The 22,169-nt window shown below is 39.5% G+C and overlaps 1 protein-coding gene across 1 annotated transcript in view; it reads right to left on the bottom strand.

Moving 5' to 3' along the window:
* Positions 1-820: 820 nt before the first annotated feature.
* Positions 821-22,169, bottom strand: part of Klhl20 (kelch like family member 20) — a 43,317-nt gene continuing 21,968 nt past the window's right edge. Inside the window, exons 3-12 of the mRNA XM_006979592.4 lie at positions 20,735-21,308; positions 17,504-17,662; positions 16,194-16,288; positions 13,010-13,125; positions 10,825-11,008; positions 7,739-7,882; positions 6,875-7,008; positions 5,796-6,004; positions 4,121-4,227; positions 821-2,841 (exon numbers count right to left, since the gene is read on the bottom strand). Of these exons, the coding sequence (XP_006979654.1) occupies positions 2,757-2,841; positions 4,121-4,227; positions 5,796-6,004; positions 6,875-7,008; positions 7,739-7,882; positions 10,825-11,008; positions 13,010-13,125; positions 16,194-16,288; positions 17,504-17,662; positions 20,735-21,308 (1,807 nt within the window). The 3' untranslated portion in view covers positions 821-2,756. The remainder of the gene's footprint in view (positions 2,842-4,120; positions 4,228-5,795; positions 6,005-6,874; positions 7,009-7,738; positions 7,883-10,824; positions 11,009-13,009; positions 13,126-16,193; positions 16,289-17,503; positions 17,663-20,734; positions 21,309-22,169) is intronic.

Raw genomic sequence — 22,169 nt, forward strand, 5'->3', positions numbered from 1 at the left:
TTAATCAAACCCATTTTGAATGTGAGAGCTTTCTGAAGGTAGCGACTGTTCTGGCTTAGTGAACCCCAAACTTCCACTCATCTAAATCACTTTGGGCATGTGTCCCCACACTCAGAGACATCCTTTTGCTTTGAAATAGGCCTTTGAGAGACATTTCTGATTCAAACTGTTATCAGTCTTATTGTATTATTGTAGGCTATGTTTCAGATAACTCTGGTGGTAATGTGGCATAAAAACAGACAGAATAGGGCTTTGGCAAAATATCAAACACCAATTCCATCATTAAATATACAGGCAGACTTCCTTGGTATTCAGACTTAGGTAAGGGTATTAAATGGGTTTGGACTAGAGGATTAGCCCTTTCAGTCCAAAACTGTAGGACTCTTACACACCAGAAAATATATTTATAGATTGGGTAATATAAAATACAAAATGGGAAGTCTTAATTGTATCAGGATGAAGCACTTGTAATATAAGTGTACACACACACACATACACACATATATATATAAAACATATTATATTGTAACATATAAAAGTAATGTAAGATACAAACATAAAAAAATCCAAATAAACAGTAAAGTTAGAAGTACCAAATGGCAGTAATCAGGTAATCAGGACTGGAGCAATGGCTCAGCAGGTAAAGACACTTGCTGCCAAGCCTGATGAACTGCGTTTGATTCCTGGAACCCACGTGATGGAAGGAGGACTGACTCCTGCAAACTGTCCTCTGGTGTTGTGACTTGCTCCACCCCACCCCTTATACACACACACACACACACACAGTAAAAAAGTTAAAAACACAAAAAATTTAAAAAACTTTATGGTAAATACTACCTTTATTTTAAAAAGTTATACATGCTAGAAAAAAGCATAAATGATACATGTAAACAATTGTTTACCAAATACTTATTTTTTCCTTGAAAAAGGTGCAAATGATGTTTAAATGTAAACACAAAAGTTGCCAAACATTTTGTTGTAGGGGAGAGGAAGAAGGTAAAGGTTATTCCTTTTGGTTGTGGTTAAAGTCTCATTCAAAGGTTTTCCTGCAAAACACACTGAAAGAAAAATCAGTCTATAACTATAATGGAGGGGAAGACCTTAGGCACTAAAACTTTCATTTATTTCCTTAAAAATTTTAACCTTTCATCAGAAAGTGCAACTTAAGAGACGTGGTAACAGTGGCCTTATGAGATGAAAGAGTGAAATATTAGCCTAAAGCCCCAGCTCTGACTGGATGCTTCAGCTGCCTTGACATCCTTCACATGTACTGCTAACACGAACTGAAGACATCATTCCTTTGGAGCGTGTTACTAAAGGTCAGCTCAGATTTACCAGGCCGGAACATCCAGTGTAAACTGAACAGCAGAATCCACTGCTGGAGAGAGGTCATTTTTCCTTGGTGGCCCCTGGTGGCAATGAGGAGACAGGAAAGAGTTGCAGGTGGGTAACACCCGCGAGCAAAAACCCTTACAAAGTTGCACTTGATTTATTGGAGTTCTCAAGATGAGGAATGAGACTTGCACTGTTTTTAGAAGAGGCACTGAGCAGAGACCTAGGTACATGTGGCAGAAACTCGACGAAAATATTAGAGGACAAAAGGGAAATGGAGTGGAAAGCAAGTTCAGTTAGATAGATGTAAACGTCCACTGGTGAATGAAAATTATAGCTTGTTCTGCTTTTGGGGATTTCATATTCCTTCTGACCTGTCCTATTTAGTGAGATGTTTTCTTGTTTTTTCTTTTACATTTAAAAGAAATTTTATTTTGAATTTCTCATACTTGTGGGGTATATGTGTGTGTGTGAATGCACAGGAGCGCAGGTACCTGCAGAGGCCAGAAGAGAGTCCGGGAGCCCCGAGCTCAGCTGTTCTCAACCTGTGGGTCATGACCCTGGGGAGGAGGGTCAAACAACCTTTTCACAGGGGTTGCATATCAGATATTTACATTACGATTCAAAACAGGAGCAAAAATTACAGTTATGTAGTAGCAAATGAAAATAATGTTATAGTTGGGGGGTCACCATAACATGAGGAACTGTATTAAAGGGTTGCAGCATTAGGGAGTTTGAGAACCACTGACCTAGCTGGAGTTACACAGTTGTAAGCTGCCAGATGTGAGTGCTGGGAACTGAACTTGGATCCTCTGAAAAGCAGTACACGCTCTTACTGGACCATTTCCAGTCCCCTTTACATTTTGGAGTGTTCTAATAGTGCAAGAATGGTAACTAGCAGATATACTTTGCACATCTATCTTTATCATTGGCAATCTTTGTAGATGGATAGTGTCTAACAGGAGTAACAACCAGATCATATGTAGCCCTTCTGCCCTTATCAGTATTTTCAAAATCAAATAAAAACCTAGGAAGTAAAGGAAATTTTGCAGCTTGGAATTTTTTTCTCCTTTTTTCTTTTTCTTTTTTTAATGATAGGAAGGATAAGTAAAAAAAAAAAAAAAGAAAGAAAAGAAAAAACAACAAACCCCCCAAATGACCCAAGCCAATGAAACAAAAACAAAAATCCCCATCAAAACTCCATGATAAATTAAAGCCAGAATAAACCCTCTTCTGCAGAGAGTGGGAAGGTATTGTGCAAAGGAGGCGTCTGCAGGTGAGCTCCGTCGTTAGACTTGTAGTTCTGCATGTTGAGGCACCAGCAAAGAATAAATTTTGTTCTAATGTTTTCTCGAGCTGTACAAAGCTTCAAAGTCAAGGCTCTTCCAAATATAAAGGAGCATATGCAAGACTTTTTTCTGTGTTCACCATATATGGGATTCACAATGTGTCATTTTAATAACTCCTACACCACCTCCTAGCCGACGGTAATTCATCCCTCCGTATAACCTGCAAAGATAGAAACCAACGCTTATTTTCCACCTGGTAAAAGCTTTGCTCCTTCTAAATGAAGACATCACTCACCACATTTTCAGCTTTACGTAACTCTTCCAAAGATTAGAAGCAAATTGAACAGAGTCAAGTAGCAGAATTAATTCAGCGCATGACTGAAAAGCTCTCAGGGGAATGTGGCTATCTGCTCACCTTTTTTGCACTAAGACACGCAGACCGGCTTCTAACACGCAAACCTTATGTTCTACATTTTTGTGTTTAATTTTATGTCTGGCTATTTATTTTCCCAGATACATCTTCTCTTTGCCTAAAGCTTTCTCAATTAGTAATTAATGTTTTATTTTCTGAGATAGGCTCTTGTTAGGATCTTCCTAGGCTTATGGCTGTGGAGGTGCTGGTATTATAGGTATGTACCACTGTACCAGCCTCAATTATTTTTATTTTTGAGCTGTTCTTACTCCAGCCTGGTGGCTTCAAACCCATGGCAATCCTCCTGCCTTAGCTTCCAAAGGGCTGGGAGTATAGGTAGAGCCACCCAGCCAAGCTGCACAATGTCTCTGTTCCCTTTTCCCTCCGTCCTTCCTTCCATTTCTTGTTGTGTATCTGTATATACCGTGTATAGGTGCTGGTATGGCTGGAGACCAGAGGTCACCTTAGATGTCATTCTGCAGAAGACATCATCTTGTTTGTTTTTTGAGACCGGGTCTCTCGGTGACCTGGAACTCATCAAGTAGGCTTGGCTGACTGGTCAGGGAGTCCAGGCACCGGCCTTGTCTCTGCCTCCCCAACTCTGCTATTACAGATGCATGCCACCATGTCTGGCTTTTTCTGTGGGTTCTGTGGATTAAACAAGGTCCCCATGCTTACATAGTAAGCACTTTACCAACTGTTCTTTCTCTCCAGTCCATCAATTCTTTGTTTTTATTCCTTGTCTATATAGTATCATATCAGCATTTAGTTTGTGATTTGTGAACAAGATCATCTTCAAAGTTGAAGACTTTCAGGGTAAACACACACACACACACACAAAACCAAAACAAAAACAAATAAAACCTAGCTCCTCATTCAGCAATGAGATAAAATTGACTTAGGATATGTACCAGGAATGGTAACCCACACCTGTAATCACTGGACATGGAAGGTTACCGCAGCCCCCTTCAGGAAACCACACGAGGACTTCAGTACACTGGCCATCCCAGCTTTAGTGGTCATGATCTTTCTCAAGCTCATGATTTCAAGTCAGTAATGAAAAGACTCGCAACAGTCTAAAGATTACCTCCACGTATTGGCATCTGGATCAAAAACTTCAATGGTCTTCAAGTATGTTGTGCCATCAAAACCTCCTACTGCCATGAGCTGTCCATTGACCACCGCCAGACCAACCTGGAAGAGAAAGCACCATGGCTGCTGGAGAACTGAGACAAGGACCGGGAAATTTTAGACCTTCTCTAGACCGACTGCTCAAATCTCTTACGGTTTCATTTTATAGTTTCCATGAATTCAGAAAGACAAAGTAGCAGTAGCCTGTGAAATTATGGAAACCATTAAATTACTTATCTAATTACAAGATGTACACAAGAATCAGAACCTGTATTTGTAAAATTTAGAAAACCATATGATATGAACAAGAATCTCCACACTGCTCCCATTTCTGGTTTGCTCATTCTAACCCACTTTCTAAACTGCTACTAAGATATTCTTAAAAATACAAATATAAACATGTCACTCCTGTTCAGAAACTTCTTAGCCTCCCTTCTACCCAATGACAGGTTTAAGGCCCATAATGTCACTCAGGCCTTTCAGAAATCAGTTATAGGCCACCACGTTTGGCCTCCCCTCCTACACTTCCCTCTCCCCTACTGTACTCGATGCTCTAGTAATGCTGGATTAACTGTTCATCTCTGCAGTAGTACACAGGCTTTAATAACTCACGTGAATTAAGCCCATTCTCCCATGTCCTTTATCACATACACCACTACCACAGCACATCTCTACTGTAAACATTTCAGTTTCCTTCACCAGACTGAGAGCTCCATAAGGAGAATTTTGTAGACATTTCTGCCTTCTAACTGAATGAAAATATAATCAAGACGGAGTAGTGAGACTAACAGAAATATAACTAAAAATCTGTTAAGTTTTCAGTAATAAGAGCCATAGATATGTGAGTCTTTCACTTGCTGGTGCTTTTCAGTGAAGCCCCTTGACTTTCGCAAACAGAATTTGCTGCTTTTTATCCTCAGATTACGGAGTTCTTAGGGACTATTCACTTCTCCTTCCTGTTGAGTAAGTGTCCTATGTTGATGGACTCCTGCCATCATTAGTGGCTAGTGGGTTAGGTTTCTCTGAGACAAACATTCCCAGAAGGGTGGATTTTATGGTCCACCTTGGACATCTTTTAGTGGCAGGCCATTCATTCATGGTTGAGAGCACAACACTCAGCCAGATCTGGCCTCCACTGTAGATGGGACAGGCCCAAACCAGCTTTGGGCCAGATACGTTTTACCTAAGTATTTGTATTCATATGTAAAGTCTACTTGGAAAAAATAGCTAGAAATATTACATAGGAATAATTAGTGCTAATATACAGAAGTTAAATAGAGGAGTAGATGATATATATATAGGAAAGATACCTTCTAGAAAAGCAGCTGATAGAACACAAACAAACAATAAAAAACAACTACACAATTAAATATATGAATGGATGGAAAATATTTAGCTACTGCAGTGAAAAGCAATCAAAAGAAATACAAGCTTTTTGGTTTTGGGTTTTCTCCTCTTGTTTTGTCTAAAAGCATCCCGACAGCTGAGACAACTGAAATTAAGCACGTGGAGATCAGGACATCACCTCCTCAGTGTCCTAGTGTAGCTCACAGTTCAGAGCATTCCTTCTGCACCCCCACCCCCCACCAGTGCTTGTTTTCAAGCTCCAAGCTCTCAGCAGCGGCACTTACTCCACTCCTGCGGGACGTCATGGCCACCACGGGAGACCACTGGTTGGTTCTGGGGTTGTACCTCTCAGCACTGCTGAGCTCTGTGGTGTCATCTCTCCCTCCCACAGCATAGATCATGTCCTGGTACACTGCACAACCTAGGTGTTTCCTTCGGGTCCCCATAGGGGCTATGGTGTGCCATCTGTTTTCCTGAGGATTGTAGCGCTCCACTGCGGTGAAAAGAAAAGACCAGAAAATGACCACTCATCTGCTCCCTTCACAGCCACTAAAATGGCAATGACATTTATTTTCAGTAAATAACCTGATCGGGAACCAGTTTCTTGCAGTCATCTTCAGAGGAAAGGACATGTGTTAAGTTCTAGTTTGGGCTATATAACTAATTAATGCGCTCTCTTTACCTTCCAATGGGGTGGAACTAGATTGTGATTTACAAGAACAGTTTAGTACTAAAATTTTATTGTCATAATTGAACAGCTTCTGTATTCTTGTACTCCTCATATTATATATTTAATTACTTATTTATTCATGTTTTGCTTTTTTAAGATGGGGTCTTGCTCTGTGGTACAGGCCTAGAACTCATTATACAGCCCAGGCTAGCCTCAAACTCATGATCCTCCTGTTCCTGCCTCCCAAGTACTGGGATTACAGGCATGCTTTAGCATGCTAGTGTCTTTCCAGCCACTAAAGATACATAACAATGAATCTCATGGGTGTGCCTCTGATATATCCTTAGATGAAAACACTCACTATCTCTATACTGAAAAGGCAAAGAAGCTTGTAGTTCTAAGGTTTTATTTATTCTTGTATTAAAAGAATTTTTTTATTGAGGGCAGGCTGTGATTATGGGAGAAAGAGAAATCACTCTATTTAGAAAGTATGTTTTTCCTCCCCACTGATCACTAATTGAGAAAATGCCTTATAGCTGGATCTCATGGTGGCCTTTCCTTATCTGAGGCTCCTTCCTCTCTGATGACTCTAGCTTGTGTCAAATTGGCACACACCACCAGCCAGTACACACGGATTCTTCCCAGGAAAACGTGCTGCTTTTGGGACTCAGACTGCCTTAGGGAGGGACTGACCTGTGTTGAGTGGAGATGTTCCATCAGAGCCACCTACAGCATATAAGAACCCTCCCAACACAGCCACAGCAACTCCAAGTCTTCTAGTACTCATAGAAGCCACCCGAGTCCACTTGTTCTCCTTTGGATCATACCTGCAAGGAGAAAAAACATATTCCTATTAACCCAGTCATTTCCACAGGTCTGAAACCACAAGAGATATAATGGATATGGAGATTTACCATAGCTTAAAAAACATTTACCATAGCACGCACGCACGCACGCGCGCACACACACACACACACACACACACACACACACACACACACACACACCAGATTTTGTCATTTGTGACAATGGGAAGAACATCGGGAACATTTTGTTAAGTGAAATAAATCAGACACATGAAAAAAAATACCATATGATCTTGAAGACAGAATCTAAAATTAGTCTAGTTTATAGAACAAAGAGTAGAATGGACTCTTCCTGCAGTGAGGGGTTGGCAGGATCGGAGAGATGCTGGGCAAAGAATAAGTTCAAGAAATCCAAAGTACAACATGGTGAGTAGTTACTGTTGAAATTGTTGAGTATAGATTTTAACTGTTCTCACCAAACCCCCAAAGTATGTAAGGTAATACATCAGTTAATTAGTTTGACTTAGCCATTCTACATGGTTTAAATATTTAAATATATCATGTTTACCACAAATATATTTTTTATCAATTAAAGAATAGATCCAAGGGACTATAAAACAGTAGAAGGAGAGAACCAATCCTCCAAAGTCATCTTCTGGACTACACATATACAGACACACACAGACACAGATGCACGCACACTATTATGTCCATTAAAACAATTGAAATTATTTTGATTAAAATAAACCACCTCTCAACAATATTGAGGCAAGAGACACCATCCTGTCCGCCCACAGCATAAAGAAAGCCTCCAAGTACTGCCACGCCAACGCTTGTCCTGCACGTGCTTGTAGGGGCCACGTCACTGCTCCACTGGTTTGTTTTGGGGTCGTATCTGCAGAGAACACACTAAAAGTTTGAATTATGTGCTGGAGCTTGGCTGTGTTTATGGTAATCTGTTGTGGAATAATCTTTCTGTACACTGTGAAGATGTGTCTTTGACAAGGCACCTTCTCATTGGTTTAATAAAGAATTAAATGTCTAATAGCTAGGCAGAAAGAGGAGGGAGAGGGAGAGGGAGAGAGAGAGATATGAATCTAGGCATGAGAGAGATACCAGAGGACACAGAGAGGAAACAGGAGATGCAAGATGGAAGAGAGGTAAAAAGCCATGAGGCAAGACATAGATTAATATAAATGGGTTAATTTAAGTTGTTAGAGCTAGTGGGGCAAGCCTAAGCTACAGGCTGAGCTTTCATAAGTAATAATAGGTCTCCATGTCATTTTTTGTGAGCTGATGGCCTGAAGAAAAATCCATTACAGTATTTGGAACATATAAGCATATATTTCTATTTAAGGGCTGTTCTTTCCCTCAAATAGATTAACAATGAAGCATATGAAAACCAAACTGAGCAGTGCTGGGGATTGAACTGGGGGCCACATGCTAGTAACTGTTCTGCTACAGACCTACACCCCTAACCTAAGTTACATTTTAAAATTTATTTTTAACACTTATTTTGAATACATTTTTTCTTTAAAAAAATCAGAATGCTACAGAATTCCATTTCAATTCTAGTCTCTTCCCATTTGGATTTGGCATACATCCTTTAAGTCTTTGCAATAAAATGTTATCCACATATGCATTCATTTAAATAATACCACACACTGTGCAGTTTTCTTCTTGAATGTATTTTTGAGATCTCTTTTTGTGTTAATATAATTCCAGGTTTTTCCTTTGAACTATTTTGTTATATTATAATGTGTGATGCATTGTTTAATCTTATTTTTTTAAAAATGATTTATTTTTATTTATATGTATGTATATGTGTATCTTTGTATAAATGCCTATGAATGCAGTACACACAGAGGCCAAAAGAGGGTGCTGGAGCTCCTGAGCCTGGAGTTAGATGGTTGTGAGCTGCTCAACTTGGGTGTAGGAAACTGAACTCAGTTCCTTTAGAAGGGCAACAGTGTTCTTAACCACTGAGACATCCTTCCAGTCCCTTAATCATATTCTTATTTCTTTATTCTTAAGTTGTTTCTGATACTCTGATAATTAGAAACAGGAATTACCAGGCTGAGCACGTAGCTCAATAGTAGAGTGCTTATCTAGCATGCACAAGACTCTTAACCACTGAAAAACAAACAACAACCAAAAACCAAAAACCAAAAAAAAAAAAACAAACAAACAAAAAAAAAAAAAAAAAAAAAAAAAAAAAAGAATGCTAAGTTGCTCCCTGGATAGCTATATCCTGTAGCATGAATCTTAATTGGTCTTATTAAAACAAACCCAAGGCCAGTTATTGGAGTGAATGTTGGAAGATCAGAGAAGCAGAACAAGCCATAGCCTCACCTCGCCAATTCCTCAGCCGATCCTGTTTCCTCAGACTGGAAGACTCTGAGTCCTCATCCAAATGGATCTCAGCTGAACTGCTACTCAAAAGCCTAAAAGCTTAACCTTGTTCCTCATCCTCACGCCTTATGTACCTTTCTGCTTTCTGCCATCACTTCCTGATTAAAGGCGTGAGTCACCATGCCTGGCTGTTCCCAGTGTGGCTTTGAACTCACAGGAATCCGGATGGATCTCTGCCTCCCAAGTGATAGGATTAAAGGCGTGTATGCCACCATTTTCTGGCCTCTATGTCTATCTAGTGGCTGTTCTGTCCTCTGACCCCAGATAAGTTTATTAGGGTGCACAACATATTGGGGAACATAACATATCACCACAATATCCATTTTTACTTTTTAAGTTTTCATTACTTTCCCTTTCTTTCTCATTGTTTTATTTTTCTTTTTGTTTTGCTGGATTTTGTTGCTCTTCATAACTTCTTGATTCAAAAACATGATTTGCTTTTTCTTTCTTTTTTCTCTTTGACACAGGGTCGCACTATGTAGCTCAGAATGGCCTCAAACTTGTGATCCTCTCCTGCTTTGCCTCCCAAGTGCTAGGATTACATAAGTGGGCCACCTGTTGCTTTCACTTTTCTTACTTTCCAATGCATGTGACGTATCACTCATGTTTGCCTTTGTGTACCACCTTAGTTACATTTTATACGTTTGGTATGTACTGATCTCACTGTTGAGCTACAGACATTTAGCATCTGTACTTTGATTTCTTTAGCCCACTGATTCATGTCTAAGCGTCATTCTCTCTGTCATCTCTCCCCCCACAATCTACAGAGCCAAGCCTTCTGTTTTTGTTTTTTAGCTATGCCATATCTAGAACCAATATCCAGAACTGGCTATACCAGTTTCTACAGATATGCTATGGAGCTGTGACAAACCATTGGAGGTCAACACAACTTAATGAAAGACAATATGTGGCAATAAGAAACTTAAAAAAAAAATCACTCACTATAGAGTTCCAATGTGCCAGGTACCTCAACAACTGAACAGTATGAAATGCACAAGCATGCTTAAAATACTCATGAAAGAGCAAAGGAATGAGTAACTCATCCGTAGTCAGAGAAGGCTTTGTGTGGGAAGTAACATTTCAAATCTTATAAGCCTTAAAGGGTCAAAGGTGTTTCAGGGGAGAAGAATGTACGTATGCACACATACAGGCAGGAACAGAAGAAGGCGGGAAGCCAGTTTGACCAGAGCTGTAGCTCTTTGTTGTGTCTGCAGTAGCATGCTTAGAGAATGGTGTCCCATGGGAAGAGACCAGAAAAACTGGTAGAGATCAGATCACAAAGGTCTTGTGTATCATTCAAAGGAGTCTAGACTGTTAATTAGTCTCACAGATGTAATACTAAAATAGTAAGTTACATTTGTTCCTTAATTGACATCTCAAACAAAATCATAGGGACAATAGGGATTTTTTTCAAATTAACCTTACCTTTCAACACTATTGAGATATGAAGATCCATCATGGCCGCCTACTGCATATAACAGGTCATCAAGAACACTGACTCCAACGCCACATCGCCTTTTACTCATTGAAGCTACCATTCGCCACTCATTGGTCTGTGGATCATACCGTTCAACACTGGAAATGGCATCTCCACTACACCAACCACCAACTAGGAAGCGACAGAAACGGTTAAGAGAATGCCTCTCTTAAGGTAGACTGCTAAGCTCACCGTGACTCTGACTCACTAAGCACATGTAGAAGCAGGTCAAGGACAAGTTATAGTCACCAAAAGTCACCAACAGTTACTGGGCTATAACCTTGATCTTGGATTCTAATCTCCAGAACTGGGAGAAAATGCATTTCTTTTGTCTGAATTACTGAGTCAACAATATTTTGTTATGGCAGCCTGGGTAGACTAATACAGTGAGTAAGATTTAAAAAAACTGCCAAGTTCCATTATTTTTTTCTAAATGACCATGGTGGGGGGAGGGCTGAGGTAATGGCAGGTAAGCTAAATTTGTTTTTCTTTCAAATCATCCCCATTTCAATACAAAACGAGAGTGATTCTGAAGCTTAAAAAAATACAAGGTTATTTTATGCTCAAAACACTTTGGAACTACTAGCTTCAGGCTTTCCAGCAGCAGTTCAGCTGAGAGCCATTGGGATGAGGACACAGAGGCTTCCAGTCTGAGGAAACAAGACCAGCTGAGAAGTTGGCCAGGTGAGGTTAGCTGTGGCTTGTTCTGTCTCTCTGATCTACCAGCATTGACCCCAATAACTGGCCTCGGGTTTGATTTTATTAATAAGAACTTTGAAGATTCATGCGAGTTCCATAATAGCCAAGGCTATTACACAGAGAAACACTGTCTCAAAAGACAAAACAAAACAAAACAAAAAAAGAAAAAAGAGAAAGAAATATATCAACAAGAATAAACATCTTTAATCTGAAAATCTGATATCTGAAATGTTCCAAATTGCAAAACTTTTGGAGTACTGACATGATTTTAAAGTATTGTTGATTTCAGATTTTTCAAATCAGTGACAACCAATCCTTAGAATCACCTAGAAGACATATCTCTGAGTGTGTCTATGAAGGTATTCTCAGTGAGGTCCAGCTAAGGGGGTGGTACCAGCCTGAATGTGGGTGTACCATTCCATGGATGAGGGTCTGGGATTGAATAAAAAGAAAAAGTGGATAAAGTAAGTTGAGCATCAGTATCCACTCTTCGCTCCCTGACTGCAGAGCAGTGTGGCCAGCTGCTTCATGTCCCTGCTGCCACAGCTGAGAGCCACTCTGGCCACCAGGCCGTCCTCAACATGATGGGTTACACCCCTCAACTGTCAGCCAAAGTAAACCCTTCTTCTCTTAAGCTTCTTCTTGTCAGCTACTCTGTTACAGCAACATGTAAAGTAACTGACATCCCTGGACACAATGAAGTGCCCCTGAAAGAAAGGTTGCAAACATTTGCAGGCAAATAGTAGCGGTAAAATAATATATCAGTTATCTTGAGCTCAACCAATCTGAAAAGAGTCAGGAGTCTTTAATATAAAATAATGAATGCTTTTGGAAACCCCATGTAATTATGACATGACCTGCACTTTGGTATACAGATTAATGCATGTAACAAACATACATTGTATGATATTTTTAGATGGACTTTCAGAGTACTCTTTTGAAGAATAGCATTGTTGACTTACTATGTACTCTTTTGAAGAATAGCATTGTTGACTTACTATGTGCATCTTATGATAGCAGGTATCATAACAATCTAAATGATTATTCAAACATATGTGAAAATATTTTGTTTAACTACATGAAGAAACCCTGTCTCAGAAAACCAAAAAAAAAAAAAAAAAAATTCAAGCCCGTACTAGGCATGTATCTTATGATAGCAGGTATCACAACTATCTAAATGATTATTAAACATATATGAAAATATTTGGTTTAATCAGAGTATATTAAAATTCAAGCCTGTCCTAGGCATAGATAGAACCTACAATTCTAGCACTAGGAGGCTGAAGTGGGAGGGCCACAGGTTTGAGGCCAGCCTATACTACACAGAAAGTTCCAGGACAACTTGGGCTATACAAAGAGATTTTATCTTAAAAAAACAAAACAAAACAAAATTGCCCCCAAGCCCCTGAACAAACAAACAAACAAGAGGGACACCTGCAAAGAGCACTTCTCCACATCGGATGGGTTTCCGTGGTCTTGTCCTTGGCCCTTGCATCAGTGGTCGCTCTTGAGGCAACAGGAGGTAGTTTTTAGCCTCGTCTACCAAGTCTCTGTAGAGAAGAAACTTGGCGTTTATTCCCAATGGCTAAATACTGTTGCAAGTTAAGTTCCTATGTGGTGTCAGAAAACGCATGTTGGCAAAAGGGAACGAGCACAAGTTAAGCCAAATCTTGTTGCCCGGCAACACAAAAAAACGGGCACAAACATGAAACCATGATGCAAGTCACACTAGGAATTCTGAGTTGGTTAGCATTTCTACCATAACTTCATACTTGAGGCAAATTTTAACCTAAAGCTCAGCAGTCATAAAGCAGACAATATCTTACCCACCCCCTACGCCATAAAAAAATCTAACTCGATCACCAGCTTGCATAGTCACTATTTTCTAATGAGTTTTATTAGGTTCTATAAGATATGGGGAAAGGCCATCAGTAAGAGCAGTAGGTATCTGCTAGTACTTTAGGACACTAATACTAAGGTACTATCTAGCACCATATGTATGGTTTAATACAACTAGTCCACTGACAGGAACAAAAACTTTCCCAATGTTCCTTTAAGAGCACAGCCTAGAGATTATACATAGTACAATATTCTGTATATAAATCTCCTAGGTGATTCAGTGCCTGATTTATGTAAATTCTACTACACTGTTATACTTCAACTCTGCATGTGCCCTGAACTACTCTGTTTTAATTTCTCACTATTTATACTACATCGAGTAATTCGTACATGATTGGGGCTATGCATAACCCCAAAATGCATTTTTCTCCTAATTTATTTGTCCTAGTAACAAAATAAACAGAAAAACCAAACAAAAATGAAAAGGAAGTCAAACCAAAGATTAAGAATTTTTTCTGGTTCCCCAAACTTAAAAGACTGATTCAATCAGTTTCTACTCCAGCCAAAGCTTCCAGATGGTCTGCAGTACAGACACTTAACAGTCAACACAGAAGTAACAGCAACAGTGCAGTGACCTTCTAATTTCTGCTAGAAACTCTCACTGTATGCACTCACATAATGAACAGCCCTGTGGGACAGGCCCTGATCTCGCTCTTCACTGGTGGTGGAGCTATAGCATTGAGTAAGGCACTGTCCAGTGCTGTGCCTAGGGTACCAGGAGTCAATTTTCCAAAGTGACTATACAAGTACTTTACTTCCCATATCAGGGTCAATATGATCTGATTTATGCTTAATTCGGGGAGGGATAGTCCTATATTATTCCTTCATATTCCATCCTGTAAAGTTTACATATTTCCCTTCTGTTATTCATATAATTAGGGGGACTGACTGCTAGTGATCTGTTCTATTTCTACAAATGTAAAAGATTTTTTTTTAACCTTTATTCATGTGTATGGGATGCGAGTGTCACAGCATGGATGTGCAGGAATCAGTCCTATTCTTCTACTGAAAGACCCCCAACCCTTCAGGCTTACACCCCCAAGCCCCAGGAAATAAGAAACTAAAAAGAAAACTAGTTCAAAGGGCCACCTGACTCAGCCATTACTCAATCACCCCTGTAACAACGTAACAATGTAAAAAGATTTCTGTTAAGAGATGTGCTCAACTGTGACTGGGATAGTTGCAAGTGTTCCAGGAAGGACCACTGTGACCTTTGTGTAAACTCCACTCCCGCCCTGATACCCCCCTTGAGGTTTCAGGAAGAATGTACATGTGGACGTGACTGTACCCACTCTGTGATCAGACCATGATCTTGTGAAATGAAATTGTATGGGAATTGTAATCTTACGGCTTTTGTGGGTTTTTCCTTTAAAAGCACCCATGTGTCTACAGTAAGATGCGGCTCTTGCTCTTTGGAGCAAAGTTTGCCCGACTGTACAGACGCAATACTAAATACCTCTTGCTGTTGCATCAACTGGACTGGAGTCTGGGTTCTTGGGGTGCCCACTTGAGACCCTAGATTTTGGGGTCTAACACTACCATGTGGTTTGGGACTGAACACAAGTTGTCAGGCATGGTGACAAGTTACTTTACCCACCGAGCCATCTCAGCAGTACTCCCCACCCCAAACATGCGCTTTTTCAAATTTAAAAGACAAACATCTGATCTCAAATGTTGCATTTCTTAATCTTCTTATTAATGGCAAGCCCGAGATCACAGAGGAAATGCAATGGATTATATGCCCTACCTATGCACTAGAATCTGGGATAATTCCAAATTTCTTTATTGGTAAGGGGAGGCCTAATGGACAGTGTGTGAGTAGTTGAGAATATTGACTAGTTCTCTTACTTATATTTGGAATATGCTGGGGGTGGGGGTGGGGTTGTTAAAATGCCAAAGGGTTTCAGATGTGAAAACAAATCTTAATATCTGTCAAACTCAGGAATCAATTTATTAAATCAAGCATGCATCTATTGCAGAGATAGCTCAGTAAATCAGTAAGGTCTTCATTCTTAAGATTATTTGGAAATGACTTCATTGAGCACTATCAACGGCCTCCCCAAAGTTACCTTGGGAGGGACAGGGCTTTTAACTCTGCCTATAATCTTTAAAGTAAGTCTATCCTATTCCTCAGTTAGACATTAAGTGATCAATGAGAAGGTATTCACTGACAGACTCACAGCATTATTTAATTTATTTCACAGAAAAACAATAGTAGAGAATTGATTCTTCAAACTTGCATCAAAACTTAGAAATCTACTTCTTTATTGTCACTTCTACTCCAATAAGCGTCATACTGAAAAACAAAACAACAGGGGCTGGAAAGACAGCTCAGCAATAAAGAAGACTGGCTGCTCTTCCAGAAGACCCAGGTTCAATTCCCAGCACCCACATGGCAGCTCACAACTATGTATAACTCCAGTTCCAGGGGACCTGACACCCTCACACAGACATACATGTAGGCAAAACACCAACACACATAAAATAAAAATAAATAAACAATTATTAAAAAACAAAACAACAAACACTCCTAAGGAAACAGAATACTGGAAGTTCAGTCCTCTCTTCCTTCTCCCCTTGACTCTAGTCCAGAAGAAGAACTTGTTAAATACTGCCCTGGTTTTGGCATAAGAAACACAGTATTTCAGAAGCAGTATCAGCAAGGAGAAAAACAGAAGTTAGGAATGCCCAGTTGTTGAGTTTTCGCATCCGCTCATACCTGCATTCTTCATCACTTTTAATGAGGGGGTCAGAGCCTACGGTGCCCACCAGGAACTTGGGACTAAGCAAAGGCAGGCGGACATGCTGCAGCACCTGTGAGGAAATAAACACAGTTAAGGCATGAGCTGCCATTACGATGCGTTAGGAGACAATGGCTCCGCTTACTGACCGTGTGGCCGAGAGTCTGGGATCTAACTGGACATAATAAGTAAAGAGAGTGGAAGGGATAAAGCGTGAGTCTAAAATGTATTCTATCAATTCAGCAATGTAGACTAGTTACAGAACTAAAAACATGCTAGTATCACTTTAAAATGCCACTTTTAGCTTTCAACAGTAAGTTATAAACTCTTAGAATATACTTTCCAGGGCTGGAGAGATGGTCAGCAGTTAAAAAGTACTTGTTGCTTTGCAGAAGACCTGGTCATAATGCCCAGCATCCACATGGAAACTCACAACTGTCTGTAACTCCAATCCCAAGGAATCCAAAGCCCTATTCTGACCTTTATGGACACCAGGCACACACATTTTGTACATATATACATGTAAGCAAAACACTCGTACATATAAAATAATAAATAAACACATCTTAAAAAAAATACACTTTCCTCTTATCTTCAGTTTTGCTTTCTGCATTTTCAGTTATTGGTTGTTAACTTTGGTTAGACAATAATAAATGAAAAATTCCAGAAATAAAAATTTGTAAGTTAAGTTACTTTGATTACAGTATGCTACTATAAATATTCTGTTTATAATTACTGTTAATCTTTACCAGACCTAATTTATAAATAAAACTTTATACATATATTCTGTGATAAAGTATATGTTTATATGTTTATATTGATATAGATAGATATTGAAAAAAACATAGTATATATAGGGTTTGAAGGCTTTAGGCGTCCTTTAAATATCTTGGAATGTATCTCCTCTGAATCAAGAGGAGACTATTTATAGTCATGACAAGAATGGATCTTAAACATGTGACGGCTCAGTCCCAATTCCATCAGTTACTGTTCAAAGTGTGGCAGGACTTCTAAGCTCTGGGAGCAGATAATTCTTGCTTTCTTTGTAATTTCACATAATTTCTGAATTGTGTAACAGTTCAAACAGAATGAATCCCAAACAGACAGGAGGCAAAGGAGCAATAAGTTCACAACAATAAGCAGTCAAATGCTTCTAAAGGCTTACTGCCTCATTATTTAGAAACAAGGACTGGTGTTTTTTTTTTATGACTGTTTTGTTTCTGCAAGACAAGTACATAATTTTTGTCTAGTACAAAGCAGTTTCTCAGAGAAGCGTTTTGACTCTTACCTGGGGTAACTGAGGCCGTCTTTCCTGAATACTGTATTTGACCCAGGCCATCACTGCGTTGAACACTTGTTCTTCACTCCGAACGTTGAGCTCATCACTAGATATTATGTCGATGAGTTGGTTGGCCGGAAGTAACATGAATTCTTCACTTTCCATTACCTGCTCAGATTTAGGTAAGAAAAAAGGAACCTATAAGCACAATTTTTGCCTTTATCTGTTTTTTGTTTTGTTTTGTTTTTGTTTTTGTTACAGGGCAAAATTATATTCCCCAATGGAGTTAGTGTTTAAAACAAGAAGGAAAAGAAAAGTTTCAAAAGAGAATACAGGAGAATAGAAAACACACATCAAGTTACCAAAGCTAATTGTTGTTTAGTTAGTTTAAAAGTTTTCCCTTTAAAAAAATTAATGAATAAAATAGAAATTCATATTTAATAAGCTAAATAATCATACTCAATTAAAGCTTCATAATGACAGGAAGCATATAAAATGCCAGGAAAAGCTTCCAGAGGAAGAATAGCTGCTAAAAGGGCAGAAATGCCATGGACTCAGTTTACAAAAAGTATAAAGACACCATCAGTTCTGCAAGCATGAATATAATGAAAAGAATTAGACCAAGGGAAACTTCTGAGGACCAAATCACTATGAGATAATATTCTAGAGAGAAATTACATACACACCCATGTTTACTTTTACTCAAGTCTAGAGAACTGTCAGAATGGAAATGATATGGCAATAAGGATGTTATTTTGGACAGGCCAGCCATGAATTTTAAGATCTTGTAAGTCTATTCATCAGGATGCAACTAAAGGACAGGGTGAAATGCAGGACAGGGGAACAGCTATTACTACCCTCTAGGTGGTTTCTCTATCACACTACATGTGATGTCCGGCGGCACGGACAAAGTCCTGTTGAAAGTTCAGACTCTGTGTTGCCTTTAATGAACACAATGGATTGCTTTTGGGACATGGCTATTTTCTTGCTCATCAAAAAGTTAGCATATAGCCAGGTGGTGGTGGCGCATGTCTTTAATTCCAGCACTCAGGAGGCAGAGCCAGGCGGATCTCTGTGAGTTCGAGGCCAGGCTGGTCTACAGAGCAAGATCCAGGACAGGTACTGAAACTATACAGAGAAACCCTGTCTTGAAAAAACAAAACAAATATTCATTTCATTATTTTTATGTGTGTGTATGAGTGTTTTTTCTGCATGTGTGTGGTTACCACAGGCATGCTTGGTGCCCATGGAGGTCAGAGGGTATCAGATTATTGGGACTGGAATTATAGACAGTTGTGAGCTGCCATGTAGGTGCTGGGAACTGAACCTGGGTCTTCTACTAGAGCAACAAGTGCTCTGAAGGGCTGAGCCAATGCTCCAACTCTATGAAAGTCCTCTTACAGGAAACTCTTTGTACTTCTGACCCTATGCTTCTGGTTTTCTTTTCTCCCTTTCTATTACCCAGTGTCCTTTGCCAGTGGCTCCTTTGCTAACCACCCTTCAGTTACTGGGAAGACTGCAAGGTGCTCTCATTGGTATTATTTGACCACATTTGTGGAGCTGTTTTAAAAATAAAAAAGTTTCACATATTTAGGCAGCTGAAACTTCCTTTATGGCTTCTAGGTCATATCTCACTTAAAAGGAACTTGAATTAAGATTTCATCTCAGCCTAACCTCTCAAGGAATATCGATCCATAGAAAGAGTTGCCTGTTCAATACCATACACAGAACCTCAATCCACTTCTTCAAACTCTTCTGCTCTCTAGTATGTACAGTATAAATTCCTGAGAATGCTGAGTTTAAAAGTGGGTGTAAAGAGTAATTTTTATAGATGCCGCCAAATTTCCTTTCAAGAGCCTTGTATCAATGCATATTTACATCAGCAATGTACCTATGTCCCTACAGCCTCACCAAGAGGGTATACGACATTTGAGGATATTTGTAACCCAAAACATGGCGCTTTGACCAGCTATGGTACGTGTGTCTATAAATGTTAGCAAGTAAGAGGCTGAGGGTGGATGATGCTGAGTTCAAGGCCTGGGCTGGAAAGTAAGACACTGTCTCAAAAAACAAAGCTGGAGGGAAAAAGCACTTTGGTGAGTTTTAACTTGTCTCTCTGTTATTTTGAATCTCTCTCTCTCTCTCTCTCTCTCTCTCTCTCTCTCTCTCTCTCTCTCTCTGTGCACTGTCTATTTTTTGGCTAGCTCACTGGTGTGAATTATTGGTGCTCTTGACGCATTAAATAGCTTAGACTTTGAATACAGATTGCAAATATTTCCCTCAATTTGTATTTGGTTTTTGTTTTAGTATCACAAAAAAACTGTGTATGTGATAAATTGATAGATTTTAACTTTTAGCCTTTCTAGTCTAGTCACTTAGAAATGCTTCTTCAAATTTCAAGACCATAAAGGGACTGTTTCCTATCACTGTCAGGTCGTCATGTCGAATAAGTGAAAAATAGTGAGTTTAATGGACATTCTTTTGGTACTATTTAAATTTGTCTTTTTTTATTATTAATTTACCAAGTAGTTGGTGTATAACTTATCCTGTTGAGTAAACCATCTAATCGGGAGGGAAATGCTACAGGAGACTTCTCTGATGCACAGGCCCTCTCGTGCACAGATAAACCACATATTGGCTTATTAATCAGGCCTTTATGAAGTTGATTAGGGAGAAACAACTTTTGCTGGTAGAATATAAAATTGGCCTTTAAAAATCACTAACAGGCTTGGAATTTATAGCAATCTATTTATTTGATATTGTAAGCTAGAACCAGAATACAAGGTAGGTGTTGGGAGAGCATAAATCCATATTACTCTCTTAATTTAAAAAAGTATTTATTATTATTATTATAATTGTGTGTGTGTGTGTTGTGCATGTGTGTGAATGCACATATATGTGGTGTACTTTGCCCATGCATGTTTGTGTAGAGGCCAAAGTCAATGTCGGGTCTCTTCCTCTATCATTCTTCACATTATTATTATTACTATTATTATTATTATTATTATTATTATTATTATTAAGACAGATGGGATTTCTCATTGAACCTGGAGCTGTTTCAGGCAGACTGGTTGGTCAGCAAGCCCCAGGATCTTTCTGTTTTTGTGCCTCCAAAGCTGGTCACAGATGTCTACTAACATGCCAGGCTCCTATATTGGTTGCCAGGAGTTCAACTCAGGTCTCTGTATTTGCATGACAAGCACTTTACCCAGGGAGCTACCTCCCTAGCCCACAACTCACCTCTTGAAAGTTATGTTGAGTGAACTTGTCTGCAATCCTTAGCAACTCACGGCAGGAGTGTGTATCAGCAAAAGCCCGAATGCCCAGGCAATTAGAAGGATCTAATTGTCTCTTTAAGAACTCACAGCAAGCTTCCTGTATTTCTGCCAGCTGCAGGAGGCAGGCAGCAGGCAAGAGGGTCTGAACATTGCCTTCTTCCACAGTTATCTGGGAGGTATATGCGAAGTCAATCAGTAGTTCCATAGCCCTCTCGTCTATGTCTCGGATCACTACTTCTGTCTGGCGGCTTTCTGCCAGTTCTCCTGTAAACATTGCTCGGAAGTAGGGACTGCAGGCCGACAGGATGACTCGATGGGCATATATCTTCTTAGCGCCCACAACTAGCACCACATCACATAGCTCTCGGTGCTTTCTCAGAAGGTTGATCACTTCCAAGGTCTGCCGAGGGTGCTTGTCTGAGATATAGGGCATGCGAGCAGGTTGGGGAACCCCTTCTGGCAGTTTGTTGGGATCTCCAAGGGTGCAGCGGCTTGTTACATCCATTCCAGTCTCTCCTGGGCGAATGTTGGTACACCTACAGGCATGAGGGAGTGGAGAGAGATGGAAATATTATTAGTTCTCTTCTTGCTCTAAAGTATTCATAAGTGGTAAGAAAACTTGAAATTACTAAAAAAAAAAAAAAAAAGAACTTTAAGAACTATAGAACTCACAAACTTCTTCACAGGCTATTAATTCCATGTCAGACTACTTTTATTATATAATTTAATGAAAAAGATATTTTCTTCCAGAAGTATCAGACTGTCTTTGGCCATATTTCTTTTTTCTTTTTTTTTTTTTTTTTAAAGGGTAGATTATTGAATCTACTTTTAAACTTTTTTTTTTTTTTTAAAGATTTATTTATTTATTATGTATACAGAAGAGGGCGCCAGATCTCATTACAGATGGTTGTGAGCCACCATGTGGTTGCTGGGAATTGAACTCAGGACCTTTGGAAGAGCAGTCGGTGCTCTTAACCTCTGAGCCATCTCTCCAGCCCCTGGCCATATTTCTTACATTAAAAAAACTTAGGAAAAATTGACGAGGAGAAGGGGAGAATCAGGCAAAACTAAGTATATATGAGAGTGTCCTAAGAAAATCTGTTATTTTACAGATTAATTAAAAACTAAAATTTCCGCAGCCTGTTTTCTGTTTCCCTCTGCTTTGGGATCTGTGGACATGAAAGACTCTGCTGAGAGGTTACTGGTTCCTTGTGTGCTGCTATACGTGGATGGACATTTCCCTATAGAATGCTGGGAATCCTGACTCCATGTCCAAGTGAGAGGATTACCTTTGTGGATAAGATGCTGCCCGAGTTTCCAGTTGTGTCTAGTCAGCCATCTGTGAGCAGAGTCCTGCCTGACTTTGAGTTCATTTACCCTCTTACCTCTTGTGGCAC

This window comes from Peromyscus maniculatus, chromosome 11, assembly GCF_049852395.1.
Source record: "Peromyscus maniculatus bairdii isolate BWxNUB_F1_BW_parent chromosome 11, HU_Pman_BW_mat_3.1, whole genome shotgun sequence".
In the NCBI taxonomy this organism is placed as follows: domain Eukaryota; kingdom Metazoa; phylum Chordata; class Mammalia; order Rodentia; family Cricetidae; genus Peromyscus; species Peromyscus maniculatus.